Source organism: Mirounga leonina, unplaced genomic scaffold (genome assembly GCF_011800145.1).
Source record: "Mirounga leonina isolate KUSES-001 unplaced genomic scaffold, KU_Mleo_1.0 Mir_125, whole genome shotgun sequence".
NCBI classification, from domain to species: Eukaryota; Metazoa; Chordata; class Mammalia; order Carnivora; family Phocidae; genus Mirounga; species Mirounga leonina.
The window spans coordinates 68587120-68614629 of NW_023270305.1; the positions used below are offsets into that span (position 1 = coordinate 68587120).

Below are 27510 nucleotides of genomic sequence, written 5' to 3' on the forward strand. Positions count from 1 at the left end.
AAATAAAATAAATAAATGTATGTTAAAGGAACAATGACAAATGGGCCAGAGAAGAATGGAGTCCCCTGGGTCAGCAGGAAGCAAGGGAATAAAATCAGCCAACAAACTCATGAAAACTCCCTCAAAACCATAGACTGTAAATCTATTTTTAAAAGCCACTCAAATCAAACATCTGTTAGCTTTTCAAGTGACTCCAAAACATTTTCATTACTCTAGTTATAGACCATATAAATACAGTATCTTACAAATGTACTCTTATTTAATGGCTTGTCTGTTTGTAGTCAGAGTAACTCCGACAGCATAGCCTACACTATAAGATACAGAACTAGTCATACCTATCATATTCAATTCATTCACTTATTCAATAAGCATTTATTATATGCCTACTACGTGCCAGGCAGTGTCCTAGGGTCAGGGATGCAAAGAAGGTTGAGACAAAAGTCCTCCTCTCAAGCACCTCACTGCATCCTGAGCTGAGAGTTATAACACAGAGTTAAGAAAACATTCTGACTCGTGTGGCTACAAATGAAATAAACTCCTAGTAGATGTGTTTCAATGAAGATGATGATACAAAATACTGACAATGCGATGACCATTACCCCTGCAGTGACCAGTCCTCCTGAGCAGTGGCCTACCTGTTGACATGCTCCTCCCAGTCCTCTGGTGGAGGAGGGGCATCTGCATCGGTCCTAGCGAAGATGACATGCCGTTCACACTCATTCATCACGCTGCGTGCCTTCTGATTGTCATAGAGCGGCACAGGAGTTGATGTGACTGTCTCCACATCTATTGGGACGTCTGATTCACTGTAAACAGGTGAGGAAATAGGACCAGGCCACACGTACTTCACACAACACAGGTGTTTAACGATCATCTGGTTGCCAAAAAATGACTCTTTAAATATAATCAGCTTGGAAGTATGCATAAGCACATTATACCCACAAGAAAATTATGATCCAAAGTCATCTTTCCCACACTTGTCTAGATCTCTGCCCTCTGACATGCTGTTATGTGCTGGGGGGAACACAAAGTCATTTTAAAATGTGTCTACATAAAAAATGACAAACAGCTATTTTTGTTAAAAGACAAAAATATTCCATAAAGCAAACAGTTGACGGCCTAGATGTACTTTCCAATACAGTAACTATAAGCCACATGCAACTATTTCAATTAATAAAAATTAAGCAGAATTAAAAATTCAGTTCCTCGGTTACACTAGCCACATTTCAAGTGCTCAATAGACATATGTGGCTAGCAGCTCCCACATTAGACAGCACAGATACAGAACGTTTTTCTCATTGCAAAGAGTTCTGTTGGACAGTGCTGGTTTTAAATTATTCATACAAACTTTCCCTTTCATTAGCAAGTCAACTGGTAATTATATGCTATAAAAGCCTATGATTGTCTAAGACAAATCACCTGGAATGTAGACACCTTATTTAACTCACTGTTTAAGGAGTCTAGAACAGAAACAAACAGAAATGGATATGTGATGGATCTTTCATATTTTAAAATGTTAATTAAATCCTAGTGCCATAAGGGCTCTTCACTGCACCAAACTAGTCATTCAAAATTCTATGCCAATCAAAATGGTCTACTGGCTGTCTATCAAACATCACTTTAACGTTTTTGACCCCAATGATGATCTTATTGCATCTATTCCCAGTGGCTGGAATAATTAATTACATCATTATGAAATGAAGTGAAATATGTGCAGCTAGATTTGGTGGTGGATGAAAGAGCTGATTACCTTCTCTGGACCAGACACTGAGCTAGGCACTTGGACTTGTATGCCTAAAAGAGAACTCCAGATTTCACCATTCCTAACCTATCCCCCAGTCTTCCCTAACTCACAGTACTACTCAGCTACCCAAGCCAAAAATCTGACTCATCCTAATTTCACCTTTTCCCTGTCTTTCCAATTCACCACGGCAGGTCCTGTTGGTTCTACCTATGAAATACATCTCAAGGTCATCCTTTTTCTTCATCTGTACTATTCCTGCCTCTACTCAACCTATCATGATCTCTGGCCCCCACTACTGCAATGGCATCCTAGCAGGTCTTCTATTTCCACTTCTGAATTGTATCTATTCAACAAAAATTCAAAGCAATCTTTTAAAAATATAAATCCAGACGCCTGGGTGGCTCAGTCATTAAGCGTCTGCCTTCGGCTCAGGTCATGATCCCAGGGTCCTGGGATCGAGTCCCGCATAAAATCTTAAAAAACAAACAAACAAACAAAAAAACCACCACTATTTTATTCATGTTTAAAACACACACATCATGGTATCTCTAGCTCATTAAGGCTCAATAGGAGATGTAAAGAAGCAAAATACAAGATCTCTATTCACCAACAAACCTAAAACCTGTCCTAGAGGAAAGATAAGACATTCGATTAGATTAAAACAAACAAAGAAAAAAAGTCTCTTCCCCCCAAAAAAGTTTACAAAATTATTAAGGGTATGATTTGATCATCAAAATAAAATACATCAATCAATCTTGAAATAAAATTAGAATAACTTAAAGCTCAAAAGAACTGCTAAACAAGTTTATTTAGGCCAAATGTAATTGTATCACATATTACATAGTAAATTTATAAAAAAAAGTCCTTACCCTATAATGTAGGCCAGTTGAAAATACAATCAGACCTAGGAAGGGTTTACATCAACCCGTGGGTGACAAGCTAAGAGAGAAAGCAAGGCGGAATATGTCTTGGAATATGCTCCTAAACTTTGCTGAGTGAAGCCAGAAAAAGGAAATCACGTTACCTCAAAAAGGTTATCATTGCCAGTGATGGAGCAAGCCAGAACACTGGAGTAAAGGAAATGAGTCTAATCCTGAGCGACAATTTTTAAAAAATCAACTCTTCTGTCTTTTTCATCACCAGCTAAATAATCCTCTTTCCATACAAGTCCTATTAACTACGTAGAATATGTTGTTTGCTTTCCTAACTTGTTAGATGTCTTGAATGCGGATGTCTACATATAGGCCGGATAACCTCACACTGCCTAACAGAGATGCCTTAAGTAAATATCCAAGGCCCCATACAATCTCCCACAATAAAATCCTTTCTAATCCCCACCATCTGATTACTGTCCAGTTAGAGGGCAAGGGCAGCCCTTAGGAGAGAAGCCCAAACTCACATGGTACTTTCATGCTGCCTCCGGGGAGTAACAAAGAGCATGCGCGTGGGGCGAGCACTACTGGCATCGGGGTGGGCACTCCATGGCTTGGCATAGCTATGATCCAGAAAAACCAGGTCCAGCTCCCGCTCGTGCACTGAAAGCTGAAAGAGCAGCGAGGTGCCCATACGCCGCGCTGAAGTCTGGAAGTCCCTCTCCCCACCCCGGTGGGCCATGTCAGTAGAGGGCCAGCAAGTCAGAGAATGGGTATCTGCATGCTAGTCACCTGCAGTGAAAAGTTTCGGTTTAAGGCAATTCAAAGATTCTAAATTTCTTCCAACCTAGAATAATATCTAATATCCCTCTTACTTTTGTGACTTTCTATCATTCATAATTGAGTATCCATTACACCACAGACCCTTGCCCACCACAGGAAGGGCTCCTGAGATCCCACACCACCCCCCAAAAAGGCTATTGGCACCACAGGATCCTCCATACTCAATCCCTACAAAATTCGTTTACTGGACAGCTGATTGACTCCACTGTTCACAAAGGCCTCACATGGACACATACTAAACTTGCTTGGCCAGCACCACAAATTCCTATGCAGGCAGGAAGGGTTCCGGCAAACACGAATCACAAACATTCATTCTTCCAAAGCTAAGGGGCTCCGTCGCTCCATTGCTTCACACCATCCCCCAAATACTCAGAGCCGTCTCCGCGGCCAGAGCGGGAGCACCCCAGGAACAGCAGGGCAACGTGGGCCCCTAGAAAGCCCTTCAAGCCTCTTTCTTATGTTAAAAGTTTTGCAACTACTTGCTAATGCTCTGGAGTCCTTAAAATACCCAAATGAGAGCTCCTGCCCAAAGGCTGCAGCAAAACGCTATCCCAGGAAGCCCCCTCTCCCCCGCCCCAGGGTGGGTAGTCCCCGGCAAACCGCCCGGTACTCCACGTCCCCCTCCGGGGGTCTCGCCACTGAGCCTCGAAACGCCCCATCTAGTAGGCAGGGCTTATAATTCGCACTGTATAGACGGAGGCGCCGGCTCGGGGGAAGATGAAGCGACTTGGCCAAGGTCACCGAGAGTTCGCGACGAGGAGGAGCCGCCTCGCACCCGCCTCCCGCCCGCGTCACGGGCCCGGGCCCGGCCGGGCTCCCGCGTCACGGCGGCCCAAGTCCGTCCCCGGCCCAACGCGCCCGTCCGACCCCAGCCGCCCTGGCCCCGGGCTCTAGCCCCCGATCCCCGCATGCCCCGGGAGTCCTGAAGCCCTCGCCAAGACCCCCGCTCTCCCCGACCCCGGGCCGCAACCCGCCGGACCCGCCACCCCGCCGAGGCCGGCCCTTCCCTCACCCGCAATCGCCGGGCCGCGCGCTCGGCCCGGGCCGGATCCCTGCGCGCGTGCGCGTTACCGCCTCCACGCCCGGCGCCCCGCAAAATGCGGAAGCGGATTATCGCCTGAGGAGGGCGGTGAGCGGCAAAACCCGGAAAGGGAGTGGCTGCGGCCACAAAGGCGGGAAGAGGAGCACCAGGAGGCACGCGGGTCTCCCAAGCAGAAAGTCAGCACTCAGTCCAGAGTTGAGACCGCCGCCCTGCCGCTGAGGAGTTTAATCAGGCAGTGCGGCTCAAGGTAGAGATCAGACTTGGCGGGTTGGAATCGCAGCTCCAACCCTTAACTCCATGGCTTTATGACCCCAGCAAGATCTCAGCGTCCCCCCTCATCTCTAAATGTGCAAGTACTTCACTGGGCAGCTGAGAGAATGAAATGAGTAATTCTGGTAACGTGGCAGGAGTACAAATAGATCTCAGGATGGTAATTACCATGGGGGGTCCCCAGAGTGTCCTACAAGAAGAAAGATGTACCACGAAGGGATTGGGGTGATGTCATGAAGGGGAAGTCACCTAAGGTTGAACTCTGAAGGACCAGGCCATTGCAGAGGGATTGGAAAGGTTAGCAAGGGCCCAGGCGGGGACAGCAAATGGGCCAAGTACAGCCCAATACCATTTTCTTCGGTTTACCCACTGCTTTCTTAAAATTTTATTTAATTGCAATTTTTTTTTGAGAGAGAAAGAGCGTGCGTGCGCGCGAGTGCGTGCGCATTAACAAGCCAGAGAGCGAGTGGGGGAGGGGCCGAGGGCGAGGGAGAGAGAATCTTGGGCAGATCCACCCCTCACACCCCCACCCCCCCACCCCCACCCCCCGCTGGACACGGAGCCCAGGCAGGGCTTGATCTCAAGACCCTGAGGGCATGACCTGAGCGAAAATCAAGAGTTGGGTGCCTGGGTGGCTCAGTCGTTAAGCGTCTGCCTTTGGCTCAGGTCATGATCCCAGGGTGCTGGGATCGAGCCCCACATCGTGCTCCTTGCTCAGCGGGGAGCCTGCTTCTCCCTCTCCCAGTCCCCCTGCTTGTGTTCCCTCTCTCTCTGTCAAATAAATAAATTAAATGTTTAAAAAAAAAAAAAGAGTTGGGCGCTTAACTGACTGAGCCACCCAGGTTTCCCTAATTGCAAACATTTTTAAACTAGGGAGATTTCATGTAAAAATCCAGATTTCTGCACTCTCTTAAAAAGTTGGAGGCTGTGGCAGCACGGGACTCACCTTCCAGCGTGGCAGGCATAGAGGCTGCATATGCCCTCACTCTGGCCACCTTCACTAGGTGTCCTTGGCCCCCCTGGCATTTGATTCATTACCCAGGCTATACCACAAACAGGCACACACACCCCACCCCCAGGCTAGAATTAAGTGTAGGTGTTCCTGGGGTGGAAAACAATTAAGAGTCAAGTCCAGTCATTCTGGGGTGATTAGTGGATTGGTTCAGCACATTTTGGTTGCCTCTCAGGGCAGGAGTGAGACAACTGAAATAACACTGATGGAAGTAGGTCCAGAGACCAGCCAAAAGAAAGAAACACAGTGCTTCAGAGGGCATGTGCAATGCAACACAGAGCCCTCAGTGCCCAGAGGAAAGATGGAAGGTCCGGGAGTGGGGAGGCAAACTGGTCATTTCACGATTCTGGACGGTTTCCAACAGGATAGTGAGTGTTCTCTATAGCAGAGAGGTCAAACCCTTAACACTTTCTTTGCAGGGGTTTTTCCAGTGCCTTGGCGGACATGATTAATCAATCACAGTCCACTGTGACCCCAGATGCAACTTCAAAATCATTTTCTCCATACAGGACTCTAGGTTGTCACTACCAATTGATTAGAGTTGGCCATCTCTCTAAAATGTCTTTCCTTCTGATATCCTGGAGGATACACTTGGTATTCAGTCATTCGTTCACAAATATTTCTTAAATTCCTACTATGCAATAAGTCCTATGCTAGGTGCTGAGGATACAGCACTGACGAGGCATGCTTCTTGTTAATCTACATAAATAATTGTTTAATTTACAACCGTGAAAATAAGGGCTAGCATTTAGAGAATGCCAAACAAGTTCTAAGTGACATAAATGACCTACTTCATTTAACCCTCTCAATGGCTTTATATGCTAAGTTTTATTATAGTCCTATCCAGGGAGGTAAAGTATTTTGCCCAAGGTTACATAGCTAGTAAGTATCAAAGGCAGAACTAGAAACCAGTCTGGCTCCAGAACCTAGGCATTTGACCCCTCACAACTCCACTCCCCACCATACCTACTGTGATTAGTTAAAGGGCAAGGTGATGAGCATACAGAACAGTGAGCCAGCCTTGGCTTGGGTGATGGGGTAAGTGTCCCTGTGAAGGTAACACTGAAACTGAAACCAAGAGCAGAATGAGGTAACATGGTATACGCTGGGAGAGAAGATCTCTAGGAGAAGGAACGGGGGGGAGGGGGGGAGGCTCTGAGAGGCAGAAGGGAGCTTGATAACATTTTTAAAAAAAGATAACTAGGAAACAGTGGTCAGCAAGTGGAAAGAAATGAAGTTGAGAAAGAGACATAGCCAGAGCCTGCAGGGCCCTAAATGCCCCAGTAAGAATTTTGGTACTGACCATAGATAGTAAAGAGTAGATCCTCAAAGTCAGGGGCATTAACCTTCTTTGTATCCTTCAGAGAACATAGCCCAGGACATAGGGGGTGGTTTCTGTGTTGACTGATTGATGATCGATGGATTCGTTGACAGCAGGATACCAAGGCAAGAGACATGGTTCAAGATGAAAAATAAATCTTTACCACTTCACATCCACTAGAATGGCTAAAAACTCAATGGTGACACCAAAAACATGGTAAGGGGCCCTGGCTGGCTCAGTTGGAAGAGCATGCAACTCTTGGTCTTGGGGTCATAAGTTGAGCCCCATGTTGGGTGTAGAGACTACTAAAAAACATTATCTAAAAACACAAAACATTAACTAAAAAAACATTAAAAAAAAAAGGAGTATCACAGAGCTACTGAAGGATGTTGGAAGACATGGTCAAACTTTCAAAATAAGCAAGCAAATGAAAAAACAAATTCTTAACTTACAGGAAAACACAAAGCTATATATAAGAAAGGATATGGGGGCGCCCAGGTGGCTCAGTTGGTTAAGCATCTGACTCTTGATTTCAGCTCACGTCATGATCTCATGGGCGGTGAGATCTAGCCCCAGGTTGGGCTCTGTGCTCAGCGGGAAATCCGCTTGAAGAGTCTCTCCCTCTGCCCCTCCCCCCCACTCACACATGCTTGTGCACTCTCTGTCTCTCTAAAATAAATAAATCTTAAAAAAAAAAAGATACGGAATTAGAGTACAGTTGACCCTTGAACAACATGGGGGTTAGGGACACCGACCACCCCGACTTGCACAGTTGAAAATCCATGTATAACTTTTGACTTCCCCAAAACTTAACTACTAAGTCTACTGTTGACCAGAAGCCTTACCAATAGCATAAATGGTCGATTAACACATATTTTGTATGTTATATGTGTTACATACTATATTCCAACAATAAAGTAAGCTAGAGAAAAGAAAATGTTAAGAAAATCATAGGATTGGGATGCCTGGGTGGCTCAGTCAGTTAAGCATCTGCCTTCAGCTCAGGTCATGATCCCGGGGTCCCGGGATCGAGCTCCCGCATCGGGCTCCCTGCTCAGCGGGGAGTCTGTTTCTCCCTCTGCCTGCTGCTCCCCCTGCTTGTATTCTCTCTCTCTCTGACAAATAAATAAATATATATATATATATATATATTTTAAAAATGAAAGAAAGAAAATAAGGAAGAGAAAATAAGTTTACAGTACTGCACTGTATTTATTGAAAAAAATCCACGTACAAGGGGACCCATGCAGTTCAAACCCAAGTTGTTCACAATGGAAAAATCATCAGATTAAACTGACTTTAAGAATGGCAGCTTGGGGGCGCCTGGGTGGCTCAGTTGGTTGGGCGACTGCCTTCGGCTCAGGTCATGATCCTGGAGGATCATAATCGACCAGGATCGAGTCCCGCATCGGGCTCCCTGCTCGGCAGGGAGTCTGCTTCTCCCTCTGACCCTCCCCCCTCTCATGTGCTCTCTCTCTCTCAAATAAATAAATAAAAAATCTTTAAAAAAAAAAAGAATGGCAGCTTGGAGCACAGCAAAAAGTTGGAGTGTTTGAATTCCATTCCCAATTCTGGTTGTACCTTGTTTCTTTAAACTGATTACTGTTACCACAAAGTTTGAAAGCTGCTTTTGATGTGAATAGCAAAATTCTGGTATCTTGTGGCTTAAGAGTACCTATCTCAGTGTGCCTGGGTGGCTTAGTCGGTTAAGGAGCTGACTCTTGACTTCAGCTCAGGTCCTGATCTCAGGGTCATGAGATCGAGCCCCACATCAGGCTCCATGCTCAGCATGGAGCCTGCTTATGATTCTCTCTCTCTCTCTCTCTGCCCCTCCACCCCCAGTCTCTCTCTCTCTCAAAAAAAAAAAAAGAATACCTGTTTCTCAGAGGAAGGTGTTATAATGTTAATGAACAGTGCCAAATACACGGTGCCTATCTTCAAGTTAATCTTTGATTGTATGTTGTTTGATCAGCTCCCTTCTGTGTGATGGTACCATGCATAGAGTCAAATCCTTGTGGTGTTTTATGTGGCTATAGACTTTGGCAACATGTAAATAATGTGTAAAGCAAGTTTTTATGATTGAGGAATCAAATTTATTGAATTTTATTATTGAAAGTTGAAACTTGGCATGTATGAACAAAAACAATAAAATACTCTTTTCATGGGGAAAAAAAAAAAGCCCATGTTGTTCAGAGGTCAACTGTATATTCCTTGATCTTCAATGAAACAATATACATCAGCATAATAATGAAAAGACTGGGTGTAGGTTTAGTCCCCAGATGAGGGGTAATTGTATTGGGAGAAGAGGACGCAGGGATATAGGAAAGGCAGAGTGAGAGAAAGCTAAACTCACGTGCATAATAAACAGCAGTAGCCATGTCTGAAAGTGATGAATGGGGAACTGGGGGAGAGAGAAACTAGAAGGCAGGAAGGAGTGAGGGATGGGGTAAGAGCTGACTTAATAGCCAGTGTCTCAAATTGAAAAATTCAACGGATGCTATTTAGAAACACAGAGGTTAATACTAGAAGAAATGACCCAAAATGAGCAGTGCCTGCCCCTTGTCTCCCACTGTTTATTCTCTCTCCCTGGCACTTATCCCAGGCCAGGCTTCTGCTCTTTTTCTATTTATTCTCCCATCGGTGCTGTGTAAGGATTCGTATCTTCCTTCTGCCCCTGTTCCTTCCTCAGCACGTCACTCTTACTGTCTTTCATTCTTTTCTAATTTGGGAGGTGATAAATGATATCTTCTTGCATTTCTTTGCTTATTAATGGGCTTGAATTTTTTTTTTTTTTTACATCTTTCTCTCTCTTTTTTTTTTTTTGGCTCTTGAATCCAATTTGGCAAAGTGATAAATGGTATCTCACTGAGTTTCTTTGATTATTAAAGAGACTGAATTTTTTTTCACATCATTTTGTTTGTCCATTTGGCAATCACCTATTGTAAACTTTCCCTCATCTTCCTTGGGAGTATTCATCTTCTTCTTACTAAATTATAAAAGCTCATGGTAGGGGTGCCTGGCTGGCTCAGTTGGTGGAGCATGCAACTCTTGATCTCGGGGTTGTGAGTTCAAGCCCCATGTTGGATGTAGAGATTACTTAAAAAAAAAAATCTTAGGGGAGCCTGTGTGGCACAGTTGGTTGAGCATCCAACTCTTGGTTTTGGCTCAGGTCATGATCCCAGGGTCCTGGGTTCAGGCCCTGCATCGGGCTCCCTGCTCAGTGGGGAATCTGGTTCTCCCTCTGCCCCTCACTCTGCTTATGCTCTCACTCTCTCTGTCTCTCTCTCTCAAATAAATAAAATCTTAAAAAAAAAAAAAGAAGGCACAGTAAGCTTACTATTCAATTGTTTCATCAACTAAGACACATTTTTAAAACGTCCATTAATCTTCCTGCTATTGGATAAGATGTAATTTATACAATACTCAAACCTGAAGCAGTAAAACGCTTAGTGTGGACAAGACAAGAGCAAATGACCCAACTCCATCCTCATGACGAGAGGCCTTGAGAGCAGTCAAGATGCCACAGCAAAATTGTATTGACCCTGAGATTTTTTTTTAACCTTAAAATCAGCTGGCATAAAAGCTCATTAATTAAAAAGCTCATTTCCCTTTGTTAAAGACAGACTCATATCTGGACTTAGGCTCCCTTTAGAAAAAGGAGGCTTGGGGAACCTGGGGAGCTCAGTTGGTTAAGTGTCCGACTCCTGATCTCAGCTCAGGTCATGATCTCAGGGTTGTGAGATCGAGCCCTGTGTCAGGCTCCAAGCTCAGCCGAAAGTCTGCTTAAGATTCTCTCTCTCCTTCTGCCCCTCCCCCACTGCTCGCTCTCTCTCTCTCTCTCTCTCTCTCTCTCTCTCAAATAAACAAATAAATCTTTAAAAAAAAAAAGAGGCCTACATATTTGCTTATGCATTAAGAAGGGCTTCTCCTGAATTGTCCTTGAAATGGTCTTTGATTTACCTATTCCTTTTCCCGTATCACCTCACTTCTCTTATTTTCTCATTTAAATTGTGGGACTTTGGCAATGATTCACTCCAGATAACTTGCTTATTTATATAAAGAGGAAACACTACCCTTATACCTGACCATGAAATCAGAGGGACAGTGAGAATAAGAGAGAAAGAAAAAGAAAGAGGAAACGCCAAGCAGCCAAATCATGTTGTTTGTACAGGCCTAGTCACCTCAAGCCACTGGCTTCGTACTCCTTGTGACTTCCTCCTGTCCTTCCCCTCCGTTCCTCTCCAGAACCAAGAACCTCCCACCTTTGTGACATCACCTCTACTGCTAAGCAACAGGCCCGGGGCTCTCCTCACCCCGTGAGCCCTGGGAGAACGTTGGACCAAGGTACTCCAAGAAGGAGGCTCCGCTGCAGAGAAAAGGAGGGAAGTAGGGGGAGGACATGCTGCGGCTTGTGGTGGAGTCAGCCACGATTAACCCGCCCCTCAGCCCCCCACCCAGACCCTGTGTGTCTGCCTACTTCCGAGGTGAGAGCCAGGCTTTGGGATGGGAGAGACGAGCCCTGAGAGGCAACATGCTCTTGGTGAAAAAATAGACTCATGGGGGCCCTCCTCTGTAAGAGATGCCCTGTGTGGCAGAAAGGCGGGGTAGACATCATCCGGTTCTTTCGAAACTTAGCTTTATTGCCATTACTTCTCCTATTATGACATCTCTGCCTCCCATTTTTTCCAGGGGAATGGCTACGGGAAAAAGAGAAGATTAATACTTCCCGAGCCGCTTCTGTGAACTAGGACTGTGCCACACATTGAGGTTTAAAAAACAAAACAACAAAAAAAAAAACACCTGCTTCATAGGCTTGATGTGAGGATTTTAAAAGACAATATATGTACAGCTCTCATACAACCTCCAATAGTAACTGTTCGATCCTAATGAGGGACCTTTACAACCAACAAAGCCTTTTCGTAAACATAATGATTTTTGCTCCTCACAACAATCCCATGAGGCAAATGAGGCAAGATTTATTGTCTCCATTTTTTATAGGTAAGGAAAAATGTCCAAGAAGGTTGGCGGGGGGGGCGGGGAGGGGTGAGAGGATTTAGGAGGCAACACGAAAGAGATTAAGCGTGTCTACACAACACAGAGCTGGGAGCAGGAAGGGAAGAAGGGCAAGAGAAATGGACAGTCTGTCTGCTGGTGGATATGGGCAAATGAGGTTTCCCAGCACGTGCGGGGAGTGAGAAAATCGGGGTCAAGAGAAAGAAGGCACAGTTGTTTCTATAATAGGTATGAGTAAAGAATGAAGACCTTAAGTTTTTTTCTGGTTTGTGAAACTGTGCTCACTGAACGTGACAACACCCCTCGGAGAGTGGACATTTGGGACTCTGGGCTCACAGGACAATCCATACGCGTTTATGTCCCCAGGTACAGCTTGAGAGAGGCACAGTGGACATTCAGTGTGTCTTTGCCATGAGCCAGGGAACAGCCTGATTCTGAGCCTTCTTTCCTACGATCCCACGGATGTGATCTTTCTCCTCCCAGAAATACCTCTTACAAAGATGCCTAAGTCCCAGACTCCTGGGTTTGCTCACAAATTTACCTATAAATTCTTAATAACTGAATGTTTGATATTTTTTATTCCTTTTTCACCTTTTTGAGCCCCTCTTCCCCCATATACCATCCACTACCCTGCACCCCTTCCGACTACCCAACAGGTGCTTGCTTGCACACACACTGTCTCCCCCTCTTTCATACATTCTTTCCTTGGGAAGAATCTCAAAGTAATTTAGCAATTTAAAGGTTCTTTGCAGGGCTATCAGCTGTTCTTTGTTAAAGATGTTTCTGGAGGAGGAGAATTTTAGTGGATGAAGAACTTTTAACCCATTAGAGATGTTTTGGCATGTCTTAGGGTCCACTAGGCTTTGCTCTGGTAACAAATAAAACTTTAGATCTCAGTGCCTTAATACAATAAAAGTTTACCTCTTGCTCACACCAAGTCCTGCATCAAGGGGGGCAGCAATCCTGAGGGGCTCCTCCAAGCAGCGGTTTAGGGACCCGCTGCTTGTTGCTTGTGGCTGCAAAGTCATCCTGGCACCACCCTGCCCGCAGATGGTGAGGATGGGTGTGCGGAGTGGGGAGAGGAAGAATGTCATGGGGGATTTTAGGAGCCAGTCGTGGCAGTGGTGAAAATCGCTCCCACGCTGCACTGGCCAGAACGAGTCACAAGGCACCACCTGGCTGCAAGATGGCTAGGAACTACGTTCCAAGGAAGAAAATGAAGTGAACACAGCATCTGTCACATGGCATGATGTTACTCTGACAAAAAGTGAGAAATTTTGAAACCCCCCAGCGTAAGAATCCATGCCATATCACATCTGCCAACATAGACTTGAAGTGTTCTTGGAGTCCTACCTCTCTTTACCACACTTCAACCTAGACTTTGAAATATTTCCTGCCACCAATAACTGCCCCTTGGTATCTTTGCAGATATCAAGAAGAGAACTCATGAAGCGGAAGGGAATAACCCCACATGGAATGAGGTAAAACTCATCAGGACAAACCCAGAAGAAGCAATGACAACCCTAAGAGTGAGGTCGGGTCCTGGCCATGCTCAGAATTCTAGGGAGAGGACCGGGAGCGGCACAAGCTTTCCCCAAGTCCAGGGCCCATAGCTGTTCTTGGCCCTTCTCCTCCACTCTGAGGATGGACCATGATATGGCCATCTTGTCCAACCTGGCCATACTGATGTTCCCAGAAACCTGAAGCAGAGACAGGGTTCCCTGTGTAGGATCCATCCCTCTCCTCTTCCATCCATCCATGTCCCCCACCCCCACCCCGGGTCCCCACACCCCTTCACTCCTGACACACCAATGATATTGCAGTTACACTGCAGAGCTCGGGTAGGATACTCAGCACCTTGGTGAAAGGTAGCTAATGCCATCCTCTTAGGAAACTAGACTTGAGGGCACCTGGGTGGCTCAGTTGTTAAGCGTCTGCCTTCGGCTCACGTCATGATCCCAGGGTCCTGGGATCGAGCCCCACATCGGGCTCCCTGCTCCGCGGGAAGCCTGCTTCTCCCTCTCTCACTCCCCCTGCCTGTGTTCTTTCTCTCACTGTCTGTCTCTGTCAAATAAATAAATAAAATCTTTTAAAAAAAAAGTCCGGGTTGAGGATTCATATTTAAAAAAAAAAAAAGGAAACTAGACTTGAGAGAGGTTCCTTAGTTCAAGAGAAACACAGGGCCAGCCTGTTCTCTGCATCTTTCCCCATTTTCTAGAAGGATGGGAAGGGGAGGGTGGAGGAAGGATGCTGATCTCTCTGTGCCTCCCACAGACCCTGATCTGGTACCTCTGGGACCGCCCCCTACAAAATGACTCTTTTCTGCAAATCATCCTTCGGGACATGGGTGCAGCAAAGAAGGACAGGTGAGGCAGAGAAAGGCAGGAGGCTGGCTCTCTGACCAAAGCAGCATCTCCTGGCTTGAATCCATAACTCAGGCTGCAAGGACCAGAACCCACTCCAGCCAGCTAATGGGACCAAAAAAAAAAAAAAGGTGGGGGATTTTTGGGAGGGTGGTGAGGCTGGGAGTGCAGAGAGACCAGAATCAGGAACCTGGGAAGCCAGGGACAGTTTTGCAGATCCTGAAGCCACAGGATCTCAAATCTCTGCTTCTCTCTGCCCAATCCTGGTTTCCTATTGTGGCCCCATTCTAGTGCCCAGCAGGGACCAACACCCACTGAGACTGAATCTATGGCCTCCCCAGTCAAAATTCCTAGGACGGAGACTCTGATTGGCCCAGCTTCCATCAGGTGTCCAGCCCCTGGTCCAATCAGCTGTTACTTGGCACTGCTCCCATTCAGGAGGAGTGTGGGAGCAGAACTTCTGGGAAGGAGCTGGGCAGGGCAGAGCCACCCACTGCTCATAGCCCCAAAGCCAGTTCTCAGAGACATGAGAGCCCTACATCCTCTGGTGGGTTCTCCACATCACTGCCTCCTTCCTACAGCCTCTCTCTGTGGACAGCACAGCCTGTAGGAGAGAAAACCCTCTCTAGATAAAGTCATGCCTGGGACAGAAGACACTGTGTCCCCTGACTCTGGATCTCACATGTGCTCCTTGTCTCCCCAGGTTCATTGGCCTGGCCACAATACTGCTCCAGCCCTTGGTGAAAAAACCGAGTGAGGTCCTTATCGTGAAGGACCTGAACCTGCTTAACCATCTCATGATGTCCACAGATGTGAGTTGGGCCCCAGGAAGGGTGGCTGGAAGAGTGGGGGCAGCCGGTGAAGTTGGGGGCCAGTGCCCCCACCAGAGAGCACTTCCTGCCCTAAGAGGCCCCATCACACTGCTATCATCTCCCTGACCTCCCCATCCCGCCATCCCTCCACCCACCCACCTTTCCTCCCACCCCTACATCCATCCTTTTAGATTGATTATTTAGTCAGTTGTCCATTGGATGACAGCACCTGTGTTAGGCCTGAGATACAAAACTGAGTGAAGCCCACGTCCACTGGAGTAGGCATCCCTCCCAGTGACAAGAGGTCCAGCACAAGGGGCAGGTAGGCTAGGTCACTGAAGACAGGACAAAGTGAATGATTCCGTGTGGGAGGTCACAGAAGCCTTTGCAGAGGACGTGATTAAGATAAATGGAAACAAGCGAAGACCAACCAAAGGAGAATAAGCAAAGACTATTTATGCAGAGCTGGCTAGAGCAAGGGCATCAGCCACCATCACTTGCATTTTGGCAGAGACTCAGAGGCAGGCAGAGGAGGGGGGAAGCTGTACAGCGGAAGCAGGGAAGGCTCCCAGTGTGCCCTGATTGGAGGCTGTTGGTCAGGGGAAGCTATAAGTGAACCAACGAGGAGCCGGGCATCCTATGTGGTTGATTAGGGGTGTGTATTTGGCTTTCTCTGGCTGGTCCTAAGTGGGAAGAAGGGACAGAAATGAGGGAAGCTGTCAGTTATGAATCAAGTCCTGACAATTTGGGGCCAACTGTGATGGGGCTATTGTTTGGTTGCTAGAGGAGTACTCTGACTTCCTACAAGGCTGACTTAGAGCAGGCTGGCTTCCTGGGCGGGTTACTGCAGATTTATTGGGCTGGTTTCCTGAATCAATTGCTGCAGATTGTAGGTCAGAGTTCCATTTTTACATAAGATCTGGTCGTTGTCCATTTGTTTATTCAGTTTCTCAGCGGGCATGAGTTTGCCCCACGGACGGGAAAGGAAGAGAATCCCAGGCAAGGGTGTAAGGTGCATGTGTGAAGGCCGGAGGGAGAGAGAGGCAGGCAGCAGGTTTGGGGAGGGTGAGCTACCGCACTGCTGGCACATGGGGTTTGGGAGGATGTGAAGGGGGTGGTGGGAGAGCTGAGACTAGCTGAGACCAGGGGCCTTATGGTCTGCGCTGGTGAGCTGTGACTTCACTCTGATCGGTTAGGGCATTTTTAGGGGGCAATTCTGGCGATGGTCTAGAGGTAGGATGAGTAGTCAGAGCACTTGGAGGTCAGGAGGTCAATTAAGAGGTATTTGCAGGAGTCCCCACCTGAGGTCAGGAGATGTTGAGCTAGGAGAAGAGCTGTTGGCATCAGCGGTTCTGGACTGGTCCCAAGGCACCTCTCTCTCTCCTCCCCACCCTGCTGTACCCCCTTGTCACCACCACTGCCACATGCCTCCTCTATTCTCCTAATTCCCTCCACTATAACCCATTGCTTCTCCCTACCAGTTTATAACCTCCCTCCACCCAAGACTTCACAGGTCCCATGGCATGGCGTGGCCCTGTACCATGGCCAGCATCGCTTTGCACAGGGGAACTGGGCATGAACCTGGCCAGGCTGGGCGAGGTTCCAGTGTTATGACTTGGCCAAGGATTGCAAGATCTGGCTTACAGCCCCCTTCTGCCTTTGCCTTGCAGTGCACTGTCACTCTCCAGGTGACCCTTGTGAGATACCAGGATACATCGAAGATAGGTATGTCCTCGGGGTTTACCCCTGTTCTTCTCCAAACATAGCTGGATGGGCTCTTTGGGACCCTCGCGACCTTTGGGACCCATCCCTTGAGGCCTACAGAAGGACTGTGACCAGGTTAGGATCTAGAAGCCAGATCTCCAGACACCTGGCTGAGGTTATATATATATATATGTATGTATCCCCCAATATTTCCACTTGTCATCTCTAGACATAAGGCCCAGCCTCCAGTGGGCTGTGGAGGGAAGCAAGGATGGCCATTTCCAAGAGCCCCCACATGTAGAGTATGGGGCCCAGGGTTACTGAGGATAAGAGGAGGCTCCCATGGGAATGTTCTGGGAAGGATATGTGCCCCTTTCAGGACTTCTGGGCCATGGTTTTAGTCAGAAGCTAGTCACTGGGGATGGAACAATGAAATGGGTGTAATGCCTCAAAGCCTCCTGAGCCCCAGCCTCTGAAGGCCCACCCAGATTGTGTTTCCTCAGGCGATGGCGACCTCCTGGGCCCAAGTGCAGGAGAGGTGGCCAGGCAGAAACTGGTGTTCCCCAACTCCGCCATGCCCACGGCTCTGTCCTCGAAGCCTCAGCACTTTCAGGTGAGGATTCTGGGCTGATTCACCTGACACTCTCACTGTGATCCCAGGCCGTCCCCGTCTCTCCATAAGGTCATGGCAGAGGGCCAGAGCTACAGGTCCTCAGAGCCTCACTGCATCCCATGCTCCTCTGGGGTCATTCTGAGCCACTTCTGCAGGAAGCTGAAGCTAGAGACAGCTCTGCTGCGGCAATAGGAGGCGCTGTTGGCTCTATGTATACCAACAGGCCCTGGCAAGTGCTGGGGAGGCAGAGCAAAAGGCCTGGAGTCCTCGGGATTGTTGGCAACACAAGGCTAGCCATGTTCATGGCAAAATGAGCTGTATGGGAAGGGCTGAGGAGAGTTCCCGCTATGACTTCTGGAACCCTCATCCCATGGCTCACCAACTTCCCTCTGATCTGTAACTTGTAACCTAAGATTTCTACTATGGTTTCACCTGCTCCCCAGCCTGCCACCTGCCCAGGAGACTGGATGTCATTCTTGACTGCCTTCTTCCTCACCCTCCCCGCTGCATCCAGTCGATGGCCAAGTCCTAGCTCTTAATACCACCCAACTGCCCCCGCCTCTCCATCACCACTTCACTTCCCTGGCCTGAGCCAGCACCGTCGCTTTCCTGGACCACCTCATAGGCTCCTCCTGAACAACCAGCCTCCAGCTCTCTCCTGTCCATCCTTCAGTCAAAGTGGTCTTTCAAAGATGTCATTCTTACCATGCCATGCACCTGCTTAAAAATGTCCTTTAAAAATGAGGATATCCATGACAGATGGTAGCTACACTTGTGGTGAGCATAGTAGTATAATATCTAGTTGTCAGATCACTATGTTGTGGGCCTGAAACTAATGTCACATCATGTATCAACTATACTTTAATTTTAAAATATAAAATAAAATGAAAAATAAATTTTTAAAAATGAGGATGCTCTAATGTCCTCAGGACAAAACCCAAACTCCTTCCAATGGCTTCCTAGGCCCTTGATAACACAAACCTATCTCTGCAAGCCACTCTGTCTCCTGCCCCCGCCCTTCCCCACCCTGCTCTAGCATCCTGGACACCTTGCAGTCCCCATTCTCAAGCCTCTTTCTCTAGCTGCCAGGCCTTTGCACATGCTGTTCCTCCTTTGGAGTACCTTCCTTTCCTCTCCCTCTGGGCCCCATCCCTTTTCATCAGGCTGGTTTGCCCAGGATAGAGGGTCATCGTGCCCAAATCACTACTACTCCTCTGTCCTAGAGGTTAGGGCAAAATCCTGACGTGCGACCTGTTTGCCTGGTTTGGCCCACTCTTGTCTCTGAGGGTCCGGTAGCTGCATGCATATCGATCCCTAAAGGGTCACTGGACTTGCTAGAGACATAGGAGGTCTCATGGAGAAAGGCCGAGCCACAGCCTGGGCTGGGAGAGCCGGATGTTGTTTACTACCCACAGTCAGATGACAAGCTCCCACACCAGTGCCCTCCTAGCCATGGCCATCTTCATTCTTTCTCCCCCTGGGCCTCAGCCGGCCAGGGTCTCTCCTGGGCTCTGCATTGCTCTTCCCTCCCACCTTCTAGTTCTAGGCTCAGATGTCATAGACCCTTTACTGAAGCCCCAGTAAAGTATAGAAAGGGGAAGAATAAATCACAAATCAGAGAGCAAATCACAGATCAGAGATTCAATGGCATGGAACTTTAAAATTCTCAGTTCTCTAAAAAGATTGTAGATAAAAGTAAAAACAGAACAAAAAAAACTGGGAAAGATTAGATTTCATTTCTGTATTCTGTAACAAGCCCATTGCAATTGAGAAACACTAAGTCTACAGAAGATGAAAAGGACAAAGCAGTGGAGGGGACAGTTCCCAGAAGAGGAAACAGGAGGAGCCATGGCCTTTCTTGGACTTGCCTTCAGGCAGTCCAGCTCCCTGTGGTTCTCCTCCCATCCGCAGTAGATGCCTCTTGTCAGAGCACTTTGTTCTTTTAGAGAAGAGTCCCTGTTGGAGAAGGGGGCCCGGGCCACAGCCTCAGGTGCTCCTGTGTTCCGCCCCGCCCCCCCCTCCTGTAGGTCCGAGTGAAGGTGTTTGAAGCCCGACAGCTCATGGGCAACAACATCAAGCCGATGGTGAAGGTGGTCATCGGAGGCTACCAGCACAACACACGGATCAAGATGGGAAACAACCCTTTCTTCAATGAGGTGGGCTGCACGTGCCCTTCAGAACTGAACGGGGCAGTTGGGCCAAGGGGGCCAGCCGGGAGCTAGCTGGGGGCTGGGCATTACCTGCAGGCATCAGGCAAGCTTGCTTCTTCCACAAACATTGGCTGAGCGCCTACAGAGGGCCAAGCACTGCTTGGCACTGGGAATACAGACAAAATCATTTGAAACCTCCCATTGGAGGAACCAATAGTCTGTGGGAGGCGGATTGGCCTGTGAACACGTAGACAATGACAATGGTGCAAAACTGGGGTTAACAGAGATCTGGAGGTGCTGTTGATGCAGCTGTGAAATGCAGACCCAGACCATTACATCTTGTCACTGCTGAAGCCCTAAGCTATAGCATTGTGTCTGATCACAGTTGGAAGTCGATAAATACTCACTGAATTAATTGGTAAAGAGGCCAATAAATAAAAAGATAAAAGCACAGTGAGAGTAGGGAGGAATGAGGGGACTCAGGAAGGGCTCCCGAAACCTTGAAGGAAGAGTCTACAGGGAAAGAGAGACATCGTGGAGAAAGAAAATTCAGAAAAAAGCTATAGTGTCTTCGGAAGCCTAGAAACAAGAAGTGGCAGGACTTGGCAGAACTGTAGATATGGCTGTGGCTGGAGGGAAGGCTGCAAAATGCGCTGGGACCCTGTCACAGATGGCACTGGGGAGCCATGGAGGGAGTTAAGCAGGAGAGTGATGGGGCCGGGTTTGCATTTAGGAAAGAGGGTTCTGGCTGCAGCAGGGGCTGGGGATGCAGTGGACTGACAGGGCACTCTAGGAGGCAGAGGCTCGGGACTCCATCCCAGGGCAGCTAGCTGGGCCTTGAGCCACTCTTGACAAATGCTTCTGGGAACCCTTGCCCCTGCCCTTTACCCTGGCAGAACACCCTCCAGGAGCTGGGCAAGCTTCTGCTTCTGGAGGAGGAGCATGAGCATGAAATGGGCAAGAGCTGGGGAAGAAGCATGCTATTCTGAGCCTTCAGGCTTACTGAGTCCCTGGGTGAAGTGGTGGAAGGAATATCATCCAACCCCTACCCCCATTCTCTCTGCTTCAGATCTTCTTCCAGAATTTTTATGAGGTGCCTGCTAAGTTATTTGATGAGACCATCTTAATTCAGGTGAGGAGCCAAACAAGATGGGCCCACTTTCTTGTCCCACCTCAATTCTGGGAAAGGCTTCAGCCCCTCACCCCTCCCTTATAGCCAGTCACTTCAGATGGTCCTTCTGACCCCAAGGCATATCCTCCACTGCCTTTATCACACTCTGGCAACCCAGACTCCCCATTCATTCATTTAACAAATCTTATGGAATGCCAACTGTTAGGCCCTGAGCTGGGCCCTGGTGAAGAAAAGAGCCCCTTCTCATGTGCCAGGATTCTCATGCCACCAAAGGACCCCTCACATGTGCCCTCAACATGAGACATTCCACTCCCCAGCCAGAGGGAGCCCGGTAACAGCAATGAACATGTTTATCTGGTACCTCCTATGTGCCCAGCACAGGGCTAAGGAGAACAAGGAGGCCTCCCCCTTGAAGAGTGTACATGTTCTTGGGAACACAGGCACATGGGAAGCGATCAGGACAGCATGCCATGGAGAAAGTTGAGTGCAACACTTTGCTTTGGGCTGACCTTTGGGTTCATCAAATGAGTTGAACCCTCTGATCAACCTCCTCATCAGTTAAATGGAACTAAAATTCTGAACCTCACAGGGTACCTCTGAGAATTAAATGAGAAAACTTATGTGGTATTGTGGGCCACTAGGAAGTATTGAGTAGATCCCGGAGAATCCCTAATGTGCCCTTACAGTTCCTCCCATGGGGGTGGGAGAAATGGGGGATGTGAATAACTGAGATCTTTCTGCAGGTGATGAATTCCACACTGTTGAGATTCAACTCAGAGATCGGGAGATTCCAAGTGAGCCCTGGATGAAGGAGGAGGTTTGGTGAAACAGAGACCTACCACGGGCTCCATGCCCGAGTTTAGGGGCAAAACTTGAATTTTCATGCAGAAATATCCAGATTTGGATCCACCTACCAACTGGGTTGACTTAAACAAGTTATTCAGAACCTCTACTTCCTCATCTGTACAATGGGAATAATGATATACTCAAACCAGAGTCATTGTAAGGATGAAAGTGTGTACCACTTATGTGCCAGATTGAATTCCCCAAACTTATAATACTATGGACACACTTCGAATCTCTGCCTCCAGGAAATGGAAGCAGAAGATCCAAAAAGGCAGAGAAACACAGAGAAAATTGCTGCCTATGAGAATAGAATAAAAAGGTTTGCTTTGGAAAGACACAGGCTGAGAGATGAGGAAAGTTGACACAGTCATGAAGGGCTAAAAAAGATTCTCCAAATCCAGGAAGATTGGGAAAAGGTAGGGTTGCCAGATTAAATACGGAATGCTCTATTACATTTGAAGCTTAAATAACAGATACTTTTTAAATATAAGGATGCCTCAAATATTGCATGGCTCCTCACGAAATATTGCAGGGGACATATGTATACTATAAATGAAGTCCTCATTTATCTGCAATTCTTTTTTTTTTTTTTTAATTGAGAGAGATAATGATAGAGAGAGAGCATGAGAAGGGGGAGAGTCAGAGGGAGAAACAGACTCCCCGATGAGCAGGGAGCCTGGTGCGGGACTCGATCCCGGGACTCCAGGATCATGACCTGAGCCAAAGGCAGTCGCTCAAACAACTGAGCCACCCAGGCGCCCAATCTGCAATTCTAACTTAAGTGGGCATCTGTATTTTTATTTGCCAAATCTGGCAACCCCTGGAAAAAGGCTTCCACCTTGGGAAAGGCACATTTAGGACAAATCAAAGTAAGGTTTCTTTTTCACAACTTGTAATACGCACATGAAGAGTCATGACCTGTCCCTTAAAGAAGCAGCATAGGCAGGGAACCTGGGTGGCTCAGTGGGTTAAGCATCTGCCTTCGGCTCAGGTCATGATCTCGGAGTCCTGGGATCGAGCCCCACATGGGGCTCTCTGCTCAGCGGGGAGTCTGATTCTCCCTCTCCCTCTGTGCACTCTCTCTCTCTCAAGTAAATTAATAAAAGATTTTTTTTAAAAACGCAGCATAGGCTTAGAGATTGAGAGATTCCTGAGAGGTTAAGTGGCAGGAGGTAAAAAATGTTGTACTTTCGACAAAGACCACTGCACAATTTTCAGACAGTGACCAGTGATATGAACTGTTAAGTTATAGACAGGAAGGGTGCCTGGGTGGCTCAGTCTGTTGAGCGCCAGACTGTTGATTTCAGTTTGGGTCATGATCTCAGGGTTGTGAGATCAAGCTCCACGGGGGCTCCGAGCTCAGCAGGGAGATTCTTGCTTGAGATTCTCTCCCTCTCCTTCTGCCCCCTGCATTCTCTCTCTCTCTCTCTCAAATATATAAATAAAATCTTTAAAAAGAACTTCTTTGGAAAATTTCAAAGATACACAAAAGCAGAGAGAATAGTATCCTGAGTTCCCACATCCCAATCACTCAACTTCACTTATTCATTGCCAGTGATGTTTTGTCTACACCTGGCCCACTTCCCCTACCCACTAGGTTATTGTGAATCCAATCTCAGACACCATATCATTTTATTTTTAAATACTTCAGTATGTATTTCTAAAACATAAAGATTTTATTAAGCATACCAAATGTAATTACCACGTTTTAAAACCTTTATAATTCCTAGATAACATCGAAAACTAGCCAGTGTTCAAATTCCCCTAATTATCTTATGAATTCCTTTCACAGTTTGTTCAAGTTAGGATGCAGACCAGGTGCATACATTGCAGCTAGTTAAAATGTATTTTTAGGGCGCCTGGGTGGCTCAGTCGGTTAAGCGACTGCCTTCGGCTCAGGTCATGATCCCAGGGTCCTGGGATCGAGTCCCACATCGGGCTCCCTAGAGCAGGGAGCCTGTTTCTCCCTCTCCCACTCCCCCTGCTTGTGTTCCCTCTCTTGCTGTGTCTCTCTCTGTCAAATAAATAAATAAAATCTTTAAAAATAAATAAATAAATAAATAAATAAATAAAATGTATTTTTAGGTCTTCGATTCTGTGGATCCTGCCCATTTCCACCCCCCCACCCTCCCACCCCGCCTTGTAATTTGTTAAGGAAACTGGATAGTTTGTCCTCTAGAGTTTTCCTCCAGTCTGGATTTTGCTGACTGCATCTCTGAAGGTTCATTTCACATGTCCCTCTGCCCAGAGACTTGCCAGATTTGGGTCCATTACTTGGCAAAATGACTTCAGCGGGAGCCACAGAATGTCTGTTGGTCTCTTTTTATGTTGTTAACAGCCACTGATGATCACTGCCTGGATCTGTTGCTTCATTAGGGGTGCCTGGATTTGGTTTGGTTTGGTTTTCTTCCAACTTTATTGAGGTACAACTGACATACAGTGAATTACACATATTTTAAGATGTATAATTTTTGTATTCCTGTGAAACCATCATCACAGTCAAGATAATGAACATATCTGTCACATCTATCATCCCCCAAAATTTCCTTGTGTGCCTTTTTATTCTTCCCTCTCAGCCCCATCCCATCCCCTCCCATCCCCAGGAAACCTCTGGTCTGCTTTCTATAACTATAGCTTGGTTTGCATTTTCTAGAATTTTATATAAATGGAATAATGCAGCATATACCCTTTTTGGTTTGGCTTCTTTCATTCCGCATAATTGAGATTTATCCATGTCACTGCATGTGTCAATAATTCATTCCTTTTCATCGCCAAGTAGTATTCCATTTATAGATTTATCACAATTTGTTTAGCCACTCATCTGTTGATGGACATGAGATTATTTTCAGTCTTTGGCTGTTACAGTAAAGCTGCTTTACTGTACAAATCTTAATTTCTCTTGGGTAAATACATAGAAGTGGATTGAGTAGCTCATATGGTAAGTGTATGTTTAACTTTTAGAGAAAATTCCTAACCGTTTTTGTCCCAACAATTCCAAACAGGCCTTACCATTTTATATTCCCACCAGCAGTATATGCTAGAGTGCCAGTTGCCCCCCATTCTCACCAACCCCTCCTGTAGTCCATCTTTTTTACTTTAGCCATTCTAATTATATGTAGAGCTACCTCGCTGTGATTTTATCTTACACTTCCCTGATGACTAATGATGTTGAGCATTTTTCATGTGCTTATTTGTCATCTATATATTTTCTTTAAGTGTCTGTTCAAACCTTTTGCTCATTTGGGGCGCCTGGGTGGCTCAGTCCGTTAAGCATCTGACTCTTTTGACTCAGGTCATGATCTCATGGGTGTGGGATCGAGCGCCGCATCCAGCTCCTTGCTCAGCCGGGAGTCTGCTTGATAGATTCTCTCCCTCTGCCCTTCCCCCTACTCTCTCTCTCTCTCTCTCTCAAAATTAAATAAACAAATCTTCAGGGGCGCCTGGGTGGCTCAGTTGGTTAAGCGACTGCCTTCGGCTCAGGTCATGATCCTGGAGTCCCTGGATCGAGTCCCGCATCGGGCTCCCTGCTCGGCAGGAAGTCTGCTTCTCCCTCTGACCCTCCCCCCCTCATGTGCTCTCTCTCATTCTCTCTCTCTCAAATAAATAAATAAAATCTTTAAAAAAAAACAAAAACAAATCTTCAGATCTTTTACTCATTTTCACTGGGTCGTTTTCTTACTACTCAGTTTTGAGATTTTCTTATATATTCAGGATACAAGTCCTTTTATCAGATATATGACTTGGAAATATTTTCTCCCAGTGTATGATTGGTCTTCCAATTTTCTTGAGTGTCTTTCAAAGAACAGAAGTTTTACATTTCACTGGAGTCCACTTCATCAAACTGTTCCCTTATAGATTGTGCTTTTGTTGTTGTAGCTAAGAAATCTTGGCCTACCTAACCCAAAGGGGTGACTGAGTTTTAAAGCAGGCCTAACATGCAGAATTTGGGGACTGCTCTATGGAACCTTCAGATGTGGGATACAAGGGTGACCTGAATATACCACAGTGCCTTGCCCCACGCCACCTTCAGTCCTGTACCACATCCCTCAGGCCTCAGGCAGAAACCTTCTCCCAAGGGAAAGGGAAAGCCCATAGTCTCTTTGCCTCTCCCTTGACCAGCCTCTTCCCCAGGATGGGAGACACCCTTCCCAACCCAAGGAAGAGTCAACGCTGTGTTGGCCAGGTAGTGCTGTGTGGTGGCTGAGAATCCTTCCAATCCAGACCTCCTCACTTACTAGTTGTAAGACTTTAGGCCCTTCTCTCAGAGTGTCCTCCTCTGCAGAGTGGAGGTGGTGACGGACCACGTGTAGGCTGTTGTAAGGAGTAAAGGAGTTAGAGCAGGGCAAATTCTTAAGCATTGGTGGCTAATACTGTCAGTATAGTACTATTGTTGGTTGATACTGCACATCTCGGCCAGAGGCCCTAACTAATCCTTACTCTACTCTTGTCTTTTCAGACCGATATTGGGTTTATCTACCATTCTCCAGGTAGGTATCAGGTGTTGCAAATGCGTGTGCCTTCTGAGAAAAAGCAGGCCAGTTGTCCAAATATTTCAAAATCCCTGTATGTTCAGCACACGAGGGGAGACTATTAGAGGGTATGAATTATTTTCTGTATTTGATAATGTTTATAATGATAACACCTTTCTCTTCAAAACTCAAGGCATCCCTTTGGGTCAAATGCTAAACTTTTATTACAGCCTTGGTTTGAATTTCTATTCTTTGAGGCCAGTATTCGGAAACTAGCATTTGAGTAGAGGTTTCCACCGTAACCATAACATAGGATCTGGCCATAACATACACAGCAGGTTAAGGCTGGAGCTTAGGGTTAGGGAAAATGCTTGCCTCTCTCAGACCAGGAGAGTAACAACAACTGTGAGTTCCCAGGATGGGGAAGAGGGTTCTCTCTTTCCTAAAGGCAATGGCTGACGCCTGCTGAGTGTACTAGCTTTGCTTACTGGTAGGAGTGACTCCCATTTTCCTCTGCTACTATATGGGAACCAGAATATATGAGACCCATTTCCACAACCCTCTCCCACAGAAACAAAGACTGGTTTCAGGGAAGAAGGATGGAGACTGGAGGCTGGTCTCCCATGGGCCCTCTGCCCCTTCAGGTCACACACTCATGAGGAAATGGTTAGGCCTCTGCCAGCCGAATGAACCCAGCAGTGGTGTGAGAGGCTACCTGAAAGTCACCATCTGTGTCCTCGGTGTGGGAGACCAGGCTCTGGTAAGGCTGCCCCCGACACCCCAACAACATTTCTTACTGTGGCTGCTTTCATAGGGTACCCCTGGCCCTCAGAGTGGCCACTGATCTTCACATGCTTTTATTTGCCTGCTGTGTCACTTGAGGGTTGTCCATCCCTCCCCGCTACCAAGTGGAAGGCCGGGAAGCCAAATCTGGTGGCCATGGCCATGACCATCCTATAACTCTACCCTGTCGGGTCTCTGGTCTCTGCAGGTAGATCAAAAGCTGCCCTATGGGGCTGATGACACCACTACTCAGATCTTCAAGTCAACAGTGGTCCCAATCAACATGGCCTACTTACAGTTCTTCATCTACTGCGCAGAGGACCTTCATCTCAGTTAGAGTCAGGATGGTGGGGTGGGGGGGGAGTGACCCTGAGGTTCCCTACATAGTGGCACCCTGGATTCTCATGGGGCTTCCCTGTTCCATTTTGATGTGAACCTAAGATTTAGGGTGTGGGAACGAGAGGACGAGACTGAAATCCACTAAGATTTGTTTCATGAAGACCCCGTAGATACTCTTTAAA

The 27510-nt window shown here is 47.0% G+C and overlaps 2 protein-coding genes across 11 annotated transcripts in view; one reads left to right on the forward strand and one right to left on the reverse strand.

Moving 5' to 3' along the window:
• Nucleotides 1-4544, reverse strand: part of KANSL3 (KAT8 regulatory NSL complex subunit 3) — a 40706-nt gene extending 36162 nt beyond the window's left edge. For 2 of the 10 annotated variants that reach the window (XM_035001698.1, XM_035001695.1), the window contains exons 1-2: nt 3144-3358; nt 636-806 (exon numbers count right to left, since the gene is read on the reverse strand). In XM_035001698.1, the coding sequence (XP_034857589.1) occupies nt 636-806; nt 3144-3358 (386 nt within the window). Of the gene's footprint in view, nt 1-635; nt 2180-2613; nt 2684-3143; nt 4029-4145; nt 4258-4471 lie in introns of those variants that run through there. The other 8 variants (XM_035001692.1, XM_035001693.1, XM_035001699.1 and 5 more) reach the window with 8 other exon arrangements.
• Nucleotides 4545-4608: 64 nt separating this feature from the next.
• FER1L5 (fer-1 like family member 5) overlaps nt 4609-27510 on the forward strand; it is a 63927-nt gene continuing 41025 nt past the window's right edge. Inside the window, exons 1-13 of the mRNA XM_035001691.1 lie at nt 4609-4748; nt 11350-11588; nt 13546-13598; nt 14392-14483; nt 15184-15292; nt 16963-17017; nt 17500-17609; nt 19637-19765; nt 20829-20891; nt 21635-21685; nt 26194-26224; nt 26851-26966; nt 27198-27321. Coding sequence (XP_034857582.1) covers nt 11504-11588; nt 13546-13598; nt 14392-14483; nt 15184-15292; nt 16963-17017; nt 17500-17609; nt 19637-19765; nt 20829-20891; nt 21635-21685; nt 26194-26224; nt 26851-26966; nt 27198-27321 — 1018 coding nt within the window. The 5' untranslated portion in view covers nt 4609-4748; nt 11350-11503. The remainder of the gene's footprint in view (nt 4749-11349; nt 11589-13545; nt 13599-14391; nt 14484-15183; nt 15293-16962; nt 17018-17499; nt 17610-19636; nt 19766-20828; nt 20892-21634; nt 21686-26193; nt 26225-26850; nt 26967-27197; nt 27322-27510) is intronic.